A 20,381-nucleotide genomic window follows, 5' to 3' on the forward strand; every position below is an offset into this window, starting at 1 on the left:
GTTTGTAATTATTTTTGTCTATTTGCATTCAATCTTCCATTGCTGATGTAATTTGACATCTGTCAATGCATGATGTCATCGCATTCCTGGCATGTCAATCATTTACGCTCCAGTGTCTCACTATTGTTCTCTCATCATGAGTATCAGCAGGGCCGGATTATGAACCGAAGCGACGGGGCCACAGAGAAACTGAACACCTGGGCCTTCAAACACTACAGGCCGAGGCTGAATGATAAATATGTACATATGCTAGTTTAGACTACCAAAAATTGACTATTTTACCTAATATCTGTCTTTGCTTTGTAATTTTATGCTTACTAGAGTTCTGTTTTGTTAGCTTAGCAACATGCTAACAACAAAGTATTGAAAACAATTGTAATGTTTGTATAGTTGCTGGTAGAGTAGAGGAGAGTGGTCCAAATCCAAAACCTAATGTCCAAACAAGCCTGGCTGTGTGTTATCTGGTTTATATGGTGATTAGATGCCCTTGATGGCCATTATCTGTTAAAACAGGACACTCAGTACTGGTGCCATAAACATAATCCTGTGCTTGTGTTGCCCTGAGACCTCTAGTTAAACATTATGAGATAAATGTTAGTTCATCAAGATTTATTACAGTCAGGGTGTAACTGAGTGTCTAACACGCATGTCCTTTTTTACGACTCACAGTATTGGTAACTGAGAAACAAATCATGTGAAGACAAACACAGCCTGTTATTAAAGACGTCAAGCGAGATATGCAGGGTAACTGGCGTGAAGCTGCGCATTTTCTGCTTTTCCATTACACTTCTGCTGAGTTCATGTGTGCGGCTGTAACTTCACTCTTCTAGCATCTTCAGGAGATCCTCAGGTGTTCTCGGCTGAATACAGGAGAAGAATGAAGAGATTTGGTCGAGCTGGACCTGATAACATCGAGCTTGAACTGACTGATGGAGTCTCTAGTCAGGTGAGGAAACTGACTTATTATTTCACATCTCCTGAACTGTTGAGTTCAGCACAACTCACATTTTAAACTGTTGTGTTATCTGGTGATGTTTTTTTACTGTACTTATGATTTTTGTATGTTTGACTGTAGCCAATGTTTGCTCCTTCGGTATCCGTGACCTCAGTTAAAGATTTGGGGCGGTCAGTCGCTCACCTGGCGTCCTATACAAGAGGCCGCTGGAAACATGCTACTCGCAGGCCTGTGAGGAAAAAACACACAGGTATTTACAGTAAATATATATACAGTGCTTAGCATAAGTGAACACACCCAGACCTAGAGATTGGCATGGTTTTGTTTCAGTTCGCCTAATAGCTGGTTTGATTTGCATTGAGAGATGATCTTATGGAGAGTACCCCATGCCAATCTCTAGGTTTGGTGAAGGGTGTGTGATGATGTGCGGCTATTTTAATTCCAAAGGCCAAGGGAACTTTATCAGGATGCATAGTATTCTGGATCCATGAAATAACTGGCCTTTAAAGGAACACTCCACTTTTTTTGAAAATAGGCTCCTTTTCCAATTCCCCTAGAGTTAAACAGTTTTACCGTGTTTGAATCCATTCAGCCGATCTCCGGGTCTGGCGGTAGCACTTTTAGCATAGCTTAGCATAGATCATTGAATCTGATTAGACCGTTAGACCAAATAGTTTCAAAAAATTTTTTTAACTTGACTCTTCTGTAGTTACATCGTATACTAAGACCGACGGAAAATGAAAAGTTGCGATTTTCTAGGCCAATATGACCATAGATATACATAATAAAGGCTAGATGTCTTACGGCGGAGTCTCTAACGTCATCACCCGGTGGCCATCTTGTCACAGGCAAGCTTTCTGGCGGGCTCTGTGGTTCCTGATGTAAGGTGAGTGATCTGCACGAACACAAATACTCTTATCTTGCTGAAATCTTGACGGATTTACAAACAGTTTGGTTTCTTACAAACGTTATTAACGTGGCTATAATTCTAAATGCTTGAACAACATGTTGAAATATATAATATTATAATTATTCACAAGTATGCAGTGTCATAACTACATCTCTGACGTTTATAACAAACTAACCCGTTTGAAAATCGGTAGAAAATTGAGCAAGTTATGGTTATTTAAAAAGTACATGCATCGTTAAAACAATGTTACAAGTGAGCGAGCTGACTGTGACAAGATGGCTGCCAGGTGAGGACGTCGACCTCCATTGGCCAGCAGCGCGGACGAGACATCTAGCCTTTATTATGTATATCTATGAATATGACTAGGAACTATACTCTCATTCCTGCGTAATAATCAAGGAAAGTGAGTAATAGTGATATTACGCAGCTCCTGAAAATAGTCCCCAGCTCGGTAACTTCCAACGTGACCGGCACTAAGTGTGTAATATCATTGCGCTGCTGGTACGGCAGCAGTTTCTTGATTATTACGCAGGAATGAGAGTATAGTTCCTAGTCATATTGGCCTAGAAAATCACAACTTTTCATTTTCTCTTAGTACACGATGTAACTACAGAAGAGTCAAGTTTTAAATAGGAAAAATGTTGAAACTCTTTGGTAATTTTTTAAAGAGAGATGCTAACGGTCTAATCAGATTTAATGATATGCTAAGCTATGCTAAAAGTGCTACCACCAGACCCGGAGATGAATGGATTCGAAAATGGTAAACCTGTTTAACTCTAGGGGAGTTGGAAAATGAGCCTATTTCCAAATAAAAGTGGAGTGTTCCTTTAAAAATAAAAATCTGCCTGCCTCTATGGGAATTTAACATAGGGGTGTCCTGACTTATGCACCCTGTATATTAAGGAAGAACATTTATTTATTTACGATACATTATTCATTCACAAATAAAATTTGTATATATATACCATAAAGGGCTTTCTAACTTTTTGCCTGCTTTGTACAATGTGGTTTTGAAGAAGGCTGTGATCATAATGTGAACTTTAACAAGGATGGAACATTTATTTGATTACGATTGCCCTTAGAAAAAGCTACTGTAGTTTTACCGTAGTGCATTGGTGTATCAGAAGGTTATAATGTTGTACTTGTGGTATTTTTGTGGTATTCCATGAAGTATTATAATTTTCAAATACCACATTATAGTATTTTATATTATATTTATGACTGCTATATATCTTTGTACATCAGAAAAGAAAACCATGGCATTATCATGGCACACAGTATAAGTACATTTTAAAAATTACACTATCAAGAATTTGGAATAATTACGTTAAGTTTCTTCTGCTGACCAAAAATACAGTTAAACCAGTAATATTGTGAAATATTATTACAATTTAAAAGAACTGTTTTCTATTTTAATACATTTTAATGTAATTTATTCCTGTGATGCAAAACTGATTTTTTCTGCATCATTACTCCAGTCTCCAGTGTCACATGATCCTTCAGAAATCATTCTAAAATGCTGATTTGATGCACAAAACTTAAAAACATCTTGATTAATAATTATTTTTAACATAAGCAAAATGATAAAAAACAAAAAAATTTATATATATATATATATATATATATATATATTTTAATCAAATATATAGCATTGTATTTTTCAATATATATACAAGGTAATACCATGGAACATCAAAAAAAAAAATAATAATAATAATAATTCCGGCGTAATATCGATCCTAAATCTAAATGATTGTGTCTTTTTAATTTAGAGGAATATATAGGCAACAAGTACAAGGGTCTGGCGACAGATGAAGACGCTGTAGATGGACTGAAGAATACGAAGATCCAGCTGAATAAAAGGCTTCTGGATCATTTTCGAGTTCTGGCGGCCAGCAATAAAGACACAGATGAGGTAACACATGCTCCACTTTGGTGAACTTCGGGAGACGTGGTGTCATATTTGTCAGTGTCACACAGTGATATTGATTTTTGCTTTAGGTGGACCTGCAGTTGCTGAATGATGTCCTCACACATGGAGCCGACCCAAACTCAGCAGACAAATACGGGCAAACGGCCCTGCATGAGGTTAATGTTTGACTCCTTATGTAAGACACATACTATGCCATAAATTCTCATTCTGGGATGTAAATGTTCAGCTGATGCTTGTATTGAAATATTGAGAAGTCACGCCTTGCCTATGAACAGCTGTAAAGCATTCACAGATGTTTGTGTTTCTGGTAGATATCTCGCGCGTGGAACGTGGACGTGATGCGTTTCTTCCTGGAAAGAGGCGCTGACTTTCAGAGGGCCGATGCCTTTGGAGTGACGCCTCTTCATGTGGCGGCAGCTCTGGATTATGAGGAGATGATGCACTTCCTGTTAGAAAGAGGAGGTGTGTGTCTAATTCAGAATTTGTCTATCAGGGATTTAAGATAAAATCGTGATTTTTAAATAAATTGGCCATAACATAACATAGGGTTTTGAAAGGAAAATTAACTTACTGAATTTAAACTCATTTAAAGAAAAAGAAAAGTGTGGTCTATATGTGACCCTGGACCACAAAACCAGTCACAAGTCGCACGGGTATATCTGTGGCCATAGCCAACATTACATTGTATGGGTCAAAATGATCTTTTATGGCAAAAATTATTAGGATATTAAGTAAAGATCATGTTCCTTTAAGATATTTTGTAAATTTCCTACTGTAAATATATAAAACATTTATTTCTGTGAGTGAATGCAGCACAATCGTGAACATAAATGCACAACTTTAAAGGAGATTTTCTCAATGTTTCGAGTTTTTGCTCCCTCAGATTCAGATATAACCAATCATAACCAAATATTGTCCTATCCTAACAAACCATACATCAATGGAAATATTATTTAATCAGCTTTCAGACGATGTATAAATCTCAATTTCAAAAAATGTACTCATGTGACTGGTTTTGTGGTCCAGGGTCACATATATACTGTACTGAAAAGTTTGCGGTCAGTAAAGGTTTTTTTTTGAAGAAGAAGAAGAAGAAGAAGAGAAATGAATACAGCAGGTTCACATGAAATTGTTCAAAAGTGACAGCAAAGACATTTATGATAAATGCATTCAAATAAATGCTGGGGGTTTTTTTGTGCAATTTCCTGGAAAATGTGTTTTCCACAAAAAAATATGAAGCATCATGACTGTTTTCAACATTGATAATAATCAGAAATGTTTATTGAGCATCAAATCATCATATTAGAATGATTTCTGAAGGATCATGTGACACTGAAGACTGGAGTAATGATGCTGAAAATTCAGCTTTGATCACTGGAATAAATACAAAATTTCCCAATGTTACTGTTTTTACGGTATTTTTGATAAAATAAATGCAGCTTTGGTGAGACTTCTCTTAAAAATTAGTTAAATAAGTAAATAAATGGTAACTTTTGTACGGTAATGTGTATGTTGTCTCTGAATGTTTGATTGGCAGCTGACATTGAAGCTCGCACACTGAAGGACAAGCAGACTCCGCTGCACTTCGCTGCTAAGAATGATGCCGTCGGTGGAGTTAGGGTGTTGCTGCAGAACGGGGCGGACATCTCTGTTCGAGACTATAAAGAGAGGACGCCTCTACAGCTGGCTGCAAACTTCGGTAAGGCTTTTATATAAGGCAGTTCACGTGCACAGATTGACCCGAGTGGGGCTCAAACACCTGACCTTTTGGTCTTTGACTAGACAAGTCAGTAGTGTAGCCACAAGGTCGACCTCATGCGTGTCCTCAAGCTCACAGTGATGACGAAGAAGTCTCTTCTGATTTGACTTCTGCGTCCCTGGGTATGACGAGAGGTATTGTTACGTACAGATCGGAGTGAGACGGCACGTTTGCTGCTGGGGTTTGGAGCCGACGCTGGAGTGCAGGACTGTGACGGACAGCTCTGCATTACTGCCATGATCACTAAAATGAGTCCTGTGGTGAGTATTCAACGACTGCTATGGTTACTGTACAAGATAATCAGCATTCGTAGATTAGTAGATGCTTCCAAAGTGAATGACGAGTGAAAAAAATACTAGAAAAGGCCATTAATCCAAGATGGATACAATACAAGTATGGCTACTACATTTGTGGAAATATAAAAGTAATGCAATACTAGAGGAGACGCAAGTGCAAAGGTTTTGTAAGGTTTATCTGGAGTCTAGTGAAATTCATACGTCATTAAAAAAAATACCATTACATAATATAATTGTTTTTAGAATAATAATTGAAATATAACTCACATAAGTGAATACTTTTACATTATTTTAAATTAATGCATATAAAAAAAGCAAGCTTCACATTCCTGTTTTTAAACCCTAAACGATTATTTTGATAATTACATAAAAAATACACCACTGCATTTGGGCTGAGTACGATTTGATTAAAACAAAAATAATACTTTTATTCTGCAAATATTCATTAAACTGATTAAAAGTGACCATCAAACATTCTAATACAAAAGATTTCTAATTTCAAAACAAATTTCGGTCCCACTTTATATTAAGTGGCTTTAAGTACTATGTACTTACATAGAAAAATAAGTACAATGTACATATTGTGTTCATGTTGTGTTATAAAATACTTTTTCTGCTATTGAGATGTGATACGGGTAAGGTTAGGGACAGGTGTGCTGGTATGGGTAGGTTTAAGGGTGGGTTAAGGTGTAAGGGAAGGGTCAACAGTGTAATTACAAATGTAGTTATATAAATGAATTACCGCTGTAATTACAAGCAGGTATTTTTAAAATATAAGTACTATGTAAAAACATATATGTACATAATATACAAGTCCATTGTATCAAATTATTAAATTATTAATTTCAATGTTAGTACATTAGTAGCCACTTAATATAAAGTGGAACCCAAATTTCTATTTAACACAGAATTTTGAAAACAAAATGATCATGGCATCCACAAAAATATGAAGCAGCGCAATTGGTTTCAACATTGATAATAATGAGAGAACTTTATTGAGCATCAAATCATCATATTAGAATGATTTCTGAAGGATCATGTGACACTGAAGACTGGAGTAATGATGCCCAGAATTCAGCTTTGATCACAGGAATAAATTACATTTTAACATATTCAAATAGAAAAGTTGTTTTAAATTGCACTCATATTTTACAATATTACTGTATTTTTTTTATCAAATAAATGCAGCCTACAAAAAACCCAAACTTTTGAACAGTACTGTACTGTTCTCAGTAAACTTTTCAGTGATCATCATCTTGGTGTCGACAGGCTGATCTGGCGATGAATCAGTTCCTTATGAAAGACCGAATGGCCCGACAAAAGTTCTACTACCTTCATCTTCTGGAGCCGAAGCCGGCTGACAAGACAAACCCAAAAGGTTCTGATCCGTCATCACCGGTACACATCTTTAAACAGATTTCATATAAAGCTCCTCGATACAGGTGTCGCTGCTTTGGCTTATGAGCGTTGTCTCTGTCCACAGCTGGAGTTTATTGTCAATGAAGGTAAACTGGACCTCATCATGCACCCTGTAGTGCTCAAACTCATCACTGTCAAGTGGAACTTATATGGCAGGTAAACCGTAGCAAAGTCCATGCATGGAGAACCATGGGCTGTGATTCACATCACACTAAATGTTTTCCTACAGAATGGGCGCCTGGATACTCCTGCTTTTCAACTTCCTATTTATCGTGTCCTGGACAACAGTGGCCATATCCGTGTCAGTTCGTCCAGATGGAGATCGCTACAATCTTCCTCAGGTCAGACTAACTACAGTTTATTGTCCTGGAACATTTGATTCAATGGTCCACTTTAGACATTCTCCTAACTCTAAGTAACATTGCAACTACTTATCTGTTTTTTTCCCCCACAAATATCTTTATTGAATTTTTAAACGTTTTTCAGACATACAAAAGAAAAATTGTACAAAGAAACATAAAAAAACAAAAGGACAAAACAAAACAAAAGACAAGGCCTCCCCCCACCCTGGAAACTACTTATCTCATTAGAGTTTTAGTAGACTGTTAGGTTAGGGCTCGGGTAAGCAGAATAAGTTGACATGTAGTTGCAAATTTACTTATAGTAAGTAGAATGTCTTACTAAAGTGTAACCTATAGATCAGTACTTTTGATACGTACAGAAGGAGCCTAAAATTATGGACAGTCGAGAAAAATGTACATCTTCACCCTTTATTCAAATATTAAAGCAACACTAAATAACTTTTCCTCTGCGGTCGCCCTACAGGTTGGAAGTGGAATTGTCCATTACCGCTGTCGTAAATAATTTAGCCTCCCGCCGCCTGTCGCACACACACTCGCTGTTTATCCAGCTCCGGCTTTGGAAATAACGATGTCCTCAGACAAGGTAGAGTATGTTGCATGATTTCATGAAAGTGTGATGTATTGCGACATCAGAAACGAAGAAAAACTAAATAATGCCTATTGTAACGCCTGATGTAAAGCAAGTCAAATTTGTAGTTTTCTCATGTCTCATTCGAACTACAGAAACGCGACCCGATCTGGCAAACTTACATAGTGTGGTTATAGCCGATAGAGGGCCGCAAAGCGGAGGCAGAAGTGACGTTCACCCTGTTACGACTTGATGAACCGCTGATACGGAAAATCTTCTTTAATGTTGCTTTAATAATTTTTTTTTAAAGATTTTAAGCATATTGTGTAGTTGTTCTTGGAGTCAATTTGTGATAACGCAATGAATCACGCCAAGTTGTGTGATCAAATTTCTGCACAGGCTGGAAAAAAACAGTCAATGTATGAGTTTTCCTGTGAGCTTTTTGCTTTTCCATCATTTTTTTTTTTTTCTTCAATAAAATAAAACCTGTAGCTTACCTGTTGCCCCCCCCACACACATAATTTTGTCAGATAAAACATCCCAACCAAGTTTAGTCTTTTAAAAATAAAACTATAACATATTTCCCTCATATTTTGGTGGTTTAAGCGAACTTGTAGGGTCATTAAAATTATTATTCCCTACTGTAGGCTATAGACCCCATGAAACCGCCTGACGAACACCGTTTTCTTTCCTGTGTTGATGTTCCAGGACATATTTAACATTATGTAGAACACGCAATGCAAGAGCACTGGAATATTCCTCTTTCTTGCTTATAAACACACACACTCATCCAGTACATGCACTGCTGTTGGTAGGACTGGTGGCGTGTGTTGCTGGTGGTTTTGGCACTGGTGCTGACGGTGACCGAGGTGTACAGGGAAGTGATGGAGATCGTGAGATCTGGGAAGAAACTGAAGCACTGGCAGTGTTGGACTGTGCAGAAGATCAATGAGGACTTGAGCTGCTCTCACCCCATGTGGCCTGAGGTAACATGTGAACCCATACAGGTGTTATTCAAGAGATCAAGGATATAATAAGCTTATGGACTGATCTCACAATCTGAATTGAAATATGAAATATTTTGGCATGTATTATAAAGGGTTAGTTCACCCAAAAATGCTCACCTTCACGTCAAGCATATTTGAGCTTCCCTTTACCATATTTGATGTGCGTTGATCAATATTTGTATGTGAATAAAATGTTAAGTTGAATCGTACGTCATTATAAAGCAGTCATTTCTCTTTAGAAAACTTGGATTAAACCTAACCTCTCAATTTCAAACGTTTAAAATGTAAAACTTAAACATTATCTGTGTCCACATTTTGTGATAAAATTGAACTGCCTTGTTTGTACAATGTAAAAAAAAAAATCCACCCACAAGAATTACATAAGACAAGTGAAATGCGACAACCAATGAGGTTCATTCTCGTGTTACGCAGCACATTTGAACCTCTGCAAGAACCAATGAGGTTCATTCTTGTGTTACGCAGCACATTTGAACTTCTGCAAGAACCAATGAGGTTCATTCTCGTGTTACGCAGCACATTTGAGCTTCTCAAGAACCAATGAGGTTCATTCTTGTGTTACGCAGCACATTTGAACTTCTGCAAGAACCAATGAGGTTCATTCTCGTGTTACGCAGCACGCTTGAGCTTCTCAAGAACCAATGAGGTTCATTCTCGAGTTACGCAGCACGTTTGAGCTTCTCAAGAACCAATGAGGTTCATTCTCGTGTTACGCAGCACGCTTGAGCTTCTCAAGAACCAATGAGGTTCATTCTCGAGTTACGCAGCACATTTGAACTTCAGCAAGAACACTGTAAAAAAAAAAGTAACCTCTCCAAGTCAAAATATTCTAGTGACTGGTAGCATCTACATTTTTTAATTGGCCCAAGTGAAATTCTGTAAAATAAATTGAATTAATTGTTGCAATAGTCTGTTAACATTGGCTCAATGAGAAATAATATGTCAGACTAATTGAAAAATGTAGATGTTACCAGTCACTAGAAAATTTTTACTTAGGGATGTTATTTTTTCTTACAGTGAACCAATGGGGTTAATTCTCGTGTTAAACAGCACATTTGAGCTTCTCAAGAACCAGTGAGGTTCATTCTCGTGTTACGCATCACATTTGAACTTCAGCAAGAGGTTTGTTCTCACGCATCAAGCAAGTACGATTGAGTTTCTGTTTCTGTTCACTGATCAATGTTTATATGTGAATAAAAGCCTAAATTAAATCTGTTCATCATATAAAGTGATCAATTATTTTCAGAAAATTAGTTTTACTATCTCTTCATTAACTTTTTGAAGCATCAAAGTGGTAGTTGCGTAGCTGTCAAAGAAGGGGCAGAAATGTTAGATTTCATTAAATCATATTTTAATTTGTGTTCTGAAGATTGAACTAACCCTTTAACCCTTCTGCATTGCTTTCCCCCATAGAATTCAATTTTAAGTGTATTATTGTAAACACAATTTGTGTTTGTTTTTACAAACTCATTTTGTGTGTAAATGATGCTATGGCCTAACTTATTTAGAATTCAGAATGTTAATTTAAAGTTGACTGTGGTGTACAGTATACGTTAATTTATCATAAAAAAACAATAATAAAATACACAATTGTAATAATTAATGTGTTTTTCTTTATAATAGGAACGCAATTACTTAGAAGGCCAAATTAAGTATATTCGAAACCTGAAAGGAACCTACACTCAGGACCCCTGGTAATGCACTCACAATAAGCCAATGTAGAATATGAAAGAGTGTGCAAAAAATTAATATACTACTAAGTATGCTGATGTGTCGCCCACAGGAATATCTTTGATTGGCTAGTGTATCTGCTGCTGCTGGCCGTTCTGGGCATCCACTTGACAGACGTATTCCTAGTGTCCGAAGCACTTCGACAGAACAGTCTTCGCCTCTTCGCAGTGTCCATTATTTTCCTGTGGTTAAGGCTAATGAAGCATGTCCGTGCTTTTAGGTAATTATCATTTTGAAAGTAACTTTGGAATCTTGCTGGTCAAGAATATTAGATTTTAGAGGAACTGATTATGATTTCCAAAAAATCAAATAACCCATACTATATCTTTCCTTGCGGAGTGAATTTTTTTTTGAAAGAACTCTTTTCTGCTCACTATAAGCCTGCATTTATTTGATGAAAAATACATGAATATTGTGAAATATTATTACAATTTAAAATAAATGTTTTCTAATAGAATATTTTTTAATTTGTAATTTATTGTAATTTATAACATTGATAATAATCAGAAATGATTCTTGAGCAGAAAATCGTAATATTAGAATGATTTCTAAAGGATCATGTGACACTGAAGACTGGAGTAATGATGCAGAAAGTTCAGCTTTGCATCAATAGATTACATTTAAAAATATATTACCATAAAATAGTTATTTTAAATTGTAATAATATTTGACAATATTACGGTTTTCATTTTCAAAATGATTGCTAAATCATAAATTCTCCACTGCTTAATTCTGTTTTAAAAGATGTATGCGTAAAATAAACAGTTTTTTAAAGGCGGTCATGAAGCGTCTATAATCGTGGTCATCTGAGAAAAAGCTTGAGAACGTCGGCTCTGTAGGAACACCTGGTCAATGGCAGTTACCATAGATACTTGTGCTGCAAAGCAAGGCCCTCAGATATTTAATGACAACACCTTTACGGTCTCCTGGATGCCGCGTCTCAAGCCGAACTGAACCACCTGCTCAGTGGCCCGAACAACAGTGCTTGCATATCTCAGGTTTCTCTGAGACTCCACAGGTGGCCTCCTCTGTGTGAGCTAGGTAACCATGGGAATATATGGTCAGTGTTACGGTAACCATAGAAACATAAGGACATGGGGGTTTGCACACTCAGTCACTTCTTCTAAATGCTACTGCAGTATTTCCACTTTTCAAGGAATAATTGGCCACTTTTTCCAGCCTTTCCCCATTGTTTAAATAACCCAATATTAAAAAACTTTGTTTTAAAAAAAAAAAAATAGCAGCACAACTGTTTTCAACATTTATTATAATAATCAGAAATGTTTCTTGAGCAGCAAATCAGCATATTTTTATGAATTCTGGAGGATCATGTGACACTGAAGACCGGAGTAACGATGCTGGAATTTCACAATATTTACGTTTTTACTGTATCAAATAAGTGCAGCTTTGGTGAGCAGAAGTGATTTCTTTCAAAGACATTATAATATCTTAGCGACTCTAAACTTTCGGAAGAGTAGTGTACTATTATAAAGTGAATGAAACTTTGCAAAAGGCGTAAAATTACGGTCCAATTTGTCTATGGTGTCATTAAAGGGATAGTTCCTTAAACACGACAATTGTGCCATTTACTCACCCTCATGTTGTTCTGAAGGAACACAAAGATATTTTGAAGAGCGACATTGGACCCCATTGACTTTATTTGTATGAACAAAAAAAGATTAAGACATTTGTCAAAATATCTCTTTTGGGTTTTGTAGAAGAAAGAAAGCCATACTGGTTTGGAAGGACATGAGGGTGAGTAAATGATGACATTTGAATGCTTTTCACTTCTGAAAACTGATCTTTGCACTCTATTAGACAACACCGTGACACATGACTGTACTCCAGGTAAATGGCTGATGTTATTCTCTAGAGCTATGGGTCCCTTCATTGTCATGCTGGGGAAGATTGCAGGAGACGTGCTGCGTTTCCTCTTTCTCTATATAGAGATCTACGTTCCATATGCCTGTGCTTTCTGGATCATATTTGGAGGTACTGTCACAAAGACTTGCAGTATAGGTAAAGACATGATGCATGAGACATAAACGTTTCCTCTCTTGCTCTCAGGTTTAGCTGAGGTGCCCAGTATGGAGACGGTTCCTGAGCTGCTCTACAGCCTGTACCGCATCACCCTGGTGGATGAGTACGAGTTTGATGCCATGTTGGATGTGGACGCAGTGATGGCCTACCTTCTCTGTGGAACATTTCTGGCCCTGTCTGCTATTCTCTGTGTTAATTTACTGATTGCTCTGCTTTCTGACACCTTCCAAAGGTATTAATAAGTCATATGCACTTTTATGATATGCATGTTAGGGGTGTAACAAATAATGATATATCAATATGAATCAATGCCAGCAAATGAAACAAGCATTTCATGGTTTAAATAAAGGGTGAAGATTTACATACTAGGCCGGACATCAATTTTGTCCACTATATTTTAAGATGCATTGAAACTTTCATGTAAGACGCTATTGAAACTATGTTAGCTATATCTGCACGCAATGTATGTCGATCGTTCTACGCATTTTCGTCAAAGTGTGCATTCTCTTTTAATCTGTTCAAACACCACAATTTTGATGCTTCAACCTAGAAGATGTCAAATTGTTACTGATCTCACCCTCAGTTTGTGTACGATCACTTTCCGGTTGGGAGGGTGTCGGTAGGAGAAAGTGGTTGGGGGTTGGGTATGCCCCCCTCGGTTTTGTTTGCGATTGCTTTCCGGGTGAAGTGGGTGTGGGGGAGTTGGAAGTAGTTTGTTCGGGAGGGTTGCATGTGGGGAATCTGGGGATGCCCCACTCGTTTTTGTTTGCGATTGCGTTCCGAGTCGTGGATTTAAAAGTGGTCCGTTTGGTAGGGTTGGAGATGTCCCCCTCCTTTTTGTTCGCGATTGCGTTCCGATTGGGGGTTGGGGTGTTGGTAGTTGGAAGTGGTCCGTTCGGGAGGTTTGGGGATGCCCCACTCGTTTTTGTTTGCGATTGATTTCCGAGTCGTGGAGTTGAAAGTGGTCCGTTTGGTAGGGTTGGAGATGTCCCCCTCGTTTTTGTTTGCGATTGCGTTCCGATTGGGGGTTGGGGTGTTGGTAGTTGGAAGTGGTCCGTTCGGGAGGTTTGGGTATGCCCCACTCGTTTTTGTTTGCGATTGATTTCCGAGTCGTGGAGTTGGAAGTGGTCCGTTTGGTAGGGTTGGAGATGTCCCCCTCGTTTTTGTTCGCGATTGCGTTCCGATTGGGGGTTGGGGTGTTGGTAGTTGGAAGTGGTCCGTTCGGGAGGTTTGGGGATGCCCCACTCGTTTTTGTTTGCGATTGCGTTCCGAGTCGTGGAGTTGAAAGTGGTCCGTTTGGTAAGGTTGGAGATGTCCCCCTCATTTTTCTTCGCGATTGTGTTCCGATTGGGGGTTGGGGTGTTGGTAGTTGGAAGTGGTCCGTTCGGGAGGTTTGGGGATGCCCCACTCGTTTTTGTTTGCGATTGCGTTCCGAGTCGTGGAGTTGGAAGTGGTCCGTTTGGTAGGGTTGGAGATGTCCCCCTCGTTTTTGTTCGCGATTGCGTTCCGATTGGGGGTTGGGGTGTTGGTAGTTGGAAGTGGTCCGTTCGGGAGGTTTGGGGATGCCCCACTCGTTTTTGTTTGCGATTGCGTTCCGAGTCGTGGAGTTGGAAGTGGTCCGTTTGGTAGGGTTGGAGATGTCCCCCTCGTTTTTGTTCGCGATTGCGTTCCGATTGGGGGTTGGGGTGTTGGTAGTTGGAAGTGGTCCGTTCGGGAGGTTTGGGGATGCCCCACTCGTTTTTGTTTGCGATTGCGTTCCGAGTCGTGGAGTTGAAAGTGGTCCGTTTGGTAGGGTTGGAGATGTCCCCCTTATTTTTCTTCGCGATTGTGTTCCGATTGGGGGTTGGGGTGTTGGTAGTTGGAAGTGATCCGTTCGGGAGGTTTGGGGATGCCCCACTCGTTTTTGTTTGCGATTGCGTTCCGAGTCGTGGAGTTGGAAGTGGTCCGTTTGGTAGGGTTGGAGATGTCCCCCTCGTTTTTGTTCGCGATTGCGTTCCGATTGGGGGTTGGGGTGTTGGTAGTTGGAAGTGGTCCGTTCGGGAGGTTTGGGGATGCCCCACTCGTTTTTGTTTGCGATTGCGTTCCGAGTCGTGGAGTTGAAAGTGGTCCGTTTGGTAGAGTTGGAGATGTCCCCCTCGTTTTTGTTCGCGATTGCGTTCCGATTGGGGGTGGGGGTGTTGGTAGTTGGAATTAGTCCATTCGGGAGGTTTGGGTATGCCCCCCTCGTTTTTGTTTGCGATTGCGTTCCGAGTCGTGGAGTTGGAAGTGGTCCGTTCGGGAGGTTTGGGGATGCCCTGCTCGTTTTTGTTTGCGATTGTGTTCCGAGTCGTGGAGTTGGAAGTGGTCCGTTTGGTAGGGTTGGAGATGTCCCCCTCGTTTTTGTTCGCGATTGCGTTCCGATTGGGGGTGGGGGTGTTGGTAGTTGGAAGTGGTCCGTTCGGGAGGTTTGGGTATGCCCCCCTCGTTTTTGTTTGCGATTGTGTTCCGAGTCGTGGAGTTGGAAGTGGTCCGTTCGGGAGGTTTGGGTATGCCCCCCTCGTTTTTTTTCGCGATAGCGTTCCAATTGTAGCCTGGGTTTCCCCATGCTGCCTTGTGCGCAGCGCGATTTTATTCACGCTGCTAGGCAGCCTGGATACCATGGATCAGATTTTCGCCTCAGTGAGGGGACCAATCACAGAACGGGGAGGGAGCAGCAAGACGATGACGACGTCTATGCGACACACCAAAGCATTTTGTTTATATCAACGTGCACTGCAGATTTACCTTCTACCCTCATGTTTGTCTTGCACAAACTGAAATAGTCAGTGAACGCCATCGTGTACACATAAATCTAAGACCCATCGTCTTCTTCCTCGTCGAATTTCTGTCGCTCTACATACGTCATCTGGTATAATTGAAACGATTGGCTTTGAGCTACGTACAGATGCATTTGATAGATATTCGTAGAGCCCAATAAACTGCTCTGGGCATTCGTAAACCACGCCTCAAATATGAGAAAATGAACATGTGGTTCCCAGACCACGTCTCAATGAGACGAGGTCTGACGTTAGCCAGGCTATTCCGATTGGGAGTGTGGGTGTTAGTAGTTGTAAGTGGTCCGTTCGGGAGGTTTGGGTATGCCCCCCTCGTTTTTGTTTGCGATTGCGTTCGGAGTGGTGGTTGTTGTAAGTGGTCCGTTTGGGAGGGTTGCGGGTGGGGATGTCCTTTTTGTTTTTGTTCGTGATTGCATTTCGGGTGGGGGCGTGTAGAAGTGGTCCGTTCGGGAGGGTTGGGTAAGTCGCTTTGGATCATTTGTAAGTCTCTTTGGGTAAGGGACATTTGTAGGTCGCTTTGGATAAAAGCGTCCGCTAAATTAATAAATGTAAATGTAAATGTGGGTAGTAGTGATGTTCCCGTCAGTCCATTCACAATCGTGTTCCAGGGATGAGGGGGGCATTCGGTGCGGGCCGTTTGGCATTGGTGCCCCATGCGGTCACAGCAGTTGCACCGCCCTAGGGACGGCCCTAATCCTCAAACAATTGATGATCTTATGTAAGATTTGATAGAAACATTTTTTTATGTGGATGTCCCAATTGGGATAAAGGATTTGCAATTCTTGTGCAAATGCAACTGGCTGTGTAAAATAGGCACATATTATTGTTATATTTATATATTGATTGCACGCCCCTGGATCTAATCACATTTTTTATTTTTGGCGCCATGTTTTGAGCTATCTGCAAACTATGTATTGCTGGCTAAGTAATGAAGCCCTAACGTGTATTGTGCATTTTGGGCGCGATGGATATGCTCACTGTGAACTCTCATTGTACGGAAACAACCTTTTTGGGAGCACTATTCCTTTAACCCTTTTGCTGAACACTTATGTTTGCAGGGTCTATGACAACGCACTGGCCAATGCGGTGATGCAACAAGCAGCGATCATTCTGCAGATAGAGGAATCCATGTCTTGTCTGAGACGTTGCTATGACAACGAGCACATCCACCGCCATTGCGCCCCGCTTGGAGAATTCTTTGATGATGATGTCACCACTAACCCAGATCAGCATGCAGAGATGAAGAAGCTTACGGAACAGATCAAGGTTTCTACGTTAACAACTACTGGAAGTTATATTTTAAAGGGATAGTTCACTGTGAAATTAAATTTTGGTATGTTTTAGCTTACCTGAAGTGCATCCAAGATGTAGGTGTCTTTGTCTCCGCAGTAGTTTCAATATTGATATTTTTAGGTCAAACCGTTCTTGTTTGTCAGTCATATAATGCAGGTATATAGGCACTGTCTCCAAAAGCATGCAGAGAAAAGTCCAAATAAAAAAATTCCCCATCGTAAGTGCACATTGATGGCCTAAGACACGAAACAAGCGGTTTGTGTGATAAAACGAACAGTATTTATATCGTTTTTATCTCTTTTACACAACCACGTCCATCTGATCTGTTTACTTAGTCTGCACAAGCGCCGTAGAGCGCCGGAAGGCTCCGGAAGTGATCTCTCTCTCGCGCGTGTACGTCACTCATTGTTTACACGAGAACCTATGCACAGAACAGAGATTGTAGGTAGGACGGCTAATAGAAATGGTACTTGCGCTTTTCCGGGATGTTTAAACCGATGTAAAAAAAAAAAAAAATTACGTAAGCTTGCGCGAACTCATCCGGGAGACCACTTCCGGGCGCTTTACGGCGCCTGTGCAGACTAAGTAAACAGATCACTTGGACGTGGTTGTGTAAAAGAGATAAAAAAAACATATAAATACTGTTCGTTTTATCACACAAACGGCTTGTTTCGTGTCTTAGGCCATCAATGTGCACTTACGATGGGGAATTTTTTAATTTGGACTTTTCTCTGCATGCTATTAGAGACAGTGCCTATAGACCTGCATTATATGACTGACAGACAAGAACGGTTTGACCTAAAAATATAAAAATTGAAACTACTGCGGAGACAAAGACACCTACATCTTGGATGCACTTCAGGTAAGTTAAACATACCAAAATTTAATTTCAAAGTGAACTATCCCTTTAAATGTCTTTGCTTATATCGCAGAATAACTGAAACTTTGCATGTTCTGCAGGATACTTTAGATAAATATCTGAACATCCAAAGAGAGACAACCTCACCTCAGTATGCAGATGCCAGAGATGTCACAAGGTTGGTAGATTGAACATCGTGGAACTTATTGGGCTTAGATTGTTGAATTTTTCGTGTTACCATCTTTATTACACGTATTGTGACAAGTGATGTTCCTCTAACATACGTATGTTGTTTTTGTTTTAACAGAAGGAGAAGCGTCGCACCTCCAGAGAGAGAAGAACATCTCACGACTCTTCACAGACTTCAGAAAGACCAGCAGAAGCAGAGCCAGGACCTGAGTGAGCTGAAGGCTGAAGTGAAGGAACTCCACAGTTTGCTGCTCAATCTGATCCAGCCCCGGACAAACTCAGCATCATGTAAGAGACTTCTGCACTTCTTATGGAAGTCTGTGGGGCAAACATGCTGTTCATTGCAAGTTAATTTCTGCCCATTCCCAGCAAACACATTTACGTTGTGGCAACGTCTCTGGCATGTTGCATTTCTGCTATGGCAACGTCGCTATCTACGTGCTCGCAACATTGTAACAACGTAGAATTGTAAGACGCGACAGGGCTGTAGCAACGTTGTTACGCGACATTACAGAGACAACGTTCTGACAATTTTTTATATGTTGATAGATATCCCCCATTTAGCATTTTAGATAATTATATACTTTTTAAATATTGTTTATCCTTATTAATATTTAATGGGGCTATCAGTAAATTAGCCTAATTATAATCAACACCTGCAAGTGTACACTTTGAAGAGTAAAAATGACAGAAGGTTTCGTTAATTCAACTTTATTAAAACAGCATATGGTAATCAAATTAATTGCACATCCAAAAGTCATACATTTGTGAAAAAATTAAATACATAAACAAACGAATGTACAAATTTATTTTAAGTATAATAAATAAAACATAAAAATCAAAGATCAGAACATTTAATGAACAAAACTGGGTTCTGTATGGCAGACAGTAATTGAAAGCCGGCCGATAAAGGTCGATAACCAGGGAAACATCCACAAATCCAGAGGAGCAAAGAAACGATTGAGACCAAATAGCGGACAAATCAAATGAAAACTAAAACAGTGCGAGCGAGGCTACATTAGTCACATTAAATTAAAGTTGTAGGTTGTGTTTGATGGCTGTGCAATACTCGCGTATCTGCTTGATGATGAATGAGAACACGATGAGCAACAGGTGGTTGGAATTTAAAAGGCTGATTTTCGCGCTTCAGGGCAGTGACGACGAGTGACGAGTACATTATGTAGTCCAGTGGTTGTCCAGACACCCTAGGGCACAACCTTAAGCAATGGCCCTGAACGGTGGTTTAATGTCAACATTGTGACAACGCTGTAACAACCTTCACCACACAACGTAGTTAAAGCAACCTTTTGGCCATGTTGTTAAAAAGGTCGGGTACGTTGTGCCAACGTTCTGTGTTTGCTGGTTTTTTACTGGTTTTAATGAGGTAGTCATTGAATCTAAATGATTGTCTGTGCATGGTTAATGACAAAGTGCAACTTAGGTTCATGATCCAGAATATTCCTTTAAGTCATGTTACTGGTGTTTCTGCAGCCCCTGATGAGGATAAGACACACTCAGAGACTATAAGCAACTTTAAACCGGATAGCAAAACCTCTGAAACTGATCAATGAACTACTGAAATCAACACCGAATCCACCAGGAGCAAGACTTGGGAAGGATTTCTGTGCAGCAAGTCATACATGATTTTGTGACCAACATTTATTTTATTATTTTATTCTTAAGTTATGCATTGTACCAAGTTACTGTAACAATATAGGATTGCATCTGTGTATATTAAAGTGACTTTATCTTTATTTATTATGGTTTTATTTCAATATTAAATGTGAGAGAAGACCAAGTCTATTTCTCTGAACCACAGAAAACTTAAAAGGAATTGTTCACTTTTTTTTTTTTGTCATTTACTCGCCCTCATGTCATTCAAAACTCATATGCTGTTAAAGGATTTGTTCACTTTTAAAAAAACTTTTGCTGATAATTTACTCACCCCGATGTCATCCAAGATGTCCATGTCTTTCTTTCTTCAGTCGAAAAGAAATTAAGGTTTTTGATGAAAACATTTCTCCATATAATGGACGTGAATGGGCCCCAAACGGTTCAAGGTCCAAATGACAGTGTCAGTGCCGCTTCAAAGGGCTTTAAACGATACCAGACGATGAATAAGGGCTTATCTAACGAAACGTTCGGTCATTGAAAAAATAAATAAAAAAGTTTACGTTTTATAAGCACAAATGCTCGCCTTGCTCTGTTCTGTGATGCGCGTTCGTGACG

General features: G+C 39.5%; 1 protein-coding gene across 2 annotated transcripts; it reads left to right on the forward strand.

Annotated features, from left to right (window-relative positions):
• The first annotated feature begins 417 nt into the window (after positions 1–417).
• Positions 418–19,968, forward strand: LOC307010374 (uncharacterized protein). 2 transcript variants are annotated; one of them, XM_079634988.1, is made up of 19 exons: positions 418–946; positions 1,076–1,205; positions 3,638–3,780; positions 3,867–3,953; positions 4,110–4,260; positions 5,336–5,497; positions 5,708–5,817; positions 7,123–7,251; positions 7,337–7,428; positions 7,502–7,613; positions 9,018–9,188; positions 10,851–10,921; positions 11,011–11,178; positions 12,832–12,950; positions 13,026–13,230; positions 16,870–17,077; positions 18,065–18,141; positions 18,271–18,440; positions 19,644–19,968. In XM_079634988.1, exons 1-19 carry the CDS (start codon positions 878–880, stop codon positions 19,721–19,723), a joined length of 2,454 nt encoding a protein of 817 aa, XP_079491114.1. In that variant the 5' UTR covers positions 418–877; the 3' UTR covers positions 19,724–19,968. The 2 variants fall into 2 exon arrangements, with proteins under 2 accessions (XP_079491114.1, XP_079491115.1); XM_079634989.1 differs by lacking the exons at positions 418–946; positions 1,076–1,205; positions 3,638–3,780 and having other exon boundaries at positions 3,906–3,973.
• Positions 19,969–20,381: the final 413 nt, after the last annotated feature.

This window comes from Phoxinus phoxinus, assembly GCF_949152265.1.
Source record: "Phoxinus phoxinus genome assembly, chromosome: 14".
Lineage (NCBI taxonomy): Eukaryota > Metazoa > Chordata > Actinopteri > Cypriniformes > Leuciscidae > Phoxinus > Phoxinus phoxinus.

Coding starts and splice junctions, on each gene's coding strand:
- LOC307010374 (XM_079634988.1), top strand. CDS start 878: ATGAAGAGATTTGGTCGAGCTGGACCTGATAACATCGAGCTTGAACTG. Junction 3,781..3,866: donor GCAATAAAGACACAGATGAG/GTAACACATGCT, acceptor TTTTTGCTTTAG/GTGGACCTGCAGTTGCTGAA. Junction 5,498..5,707: donor ACAGCTGGCTGCAAACTTCG/GTAAGGCTTTTA, acceptor TGTTACGTACAG/ATCGGAGTGAGACGGCACGT.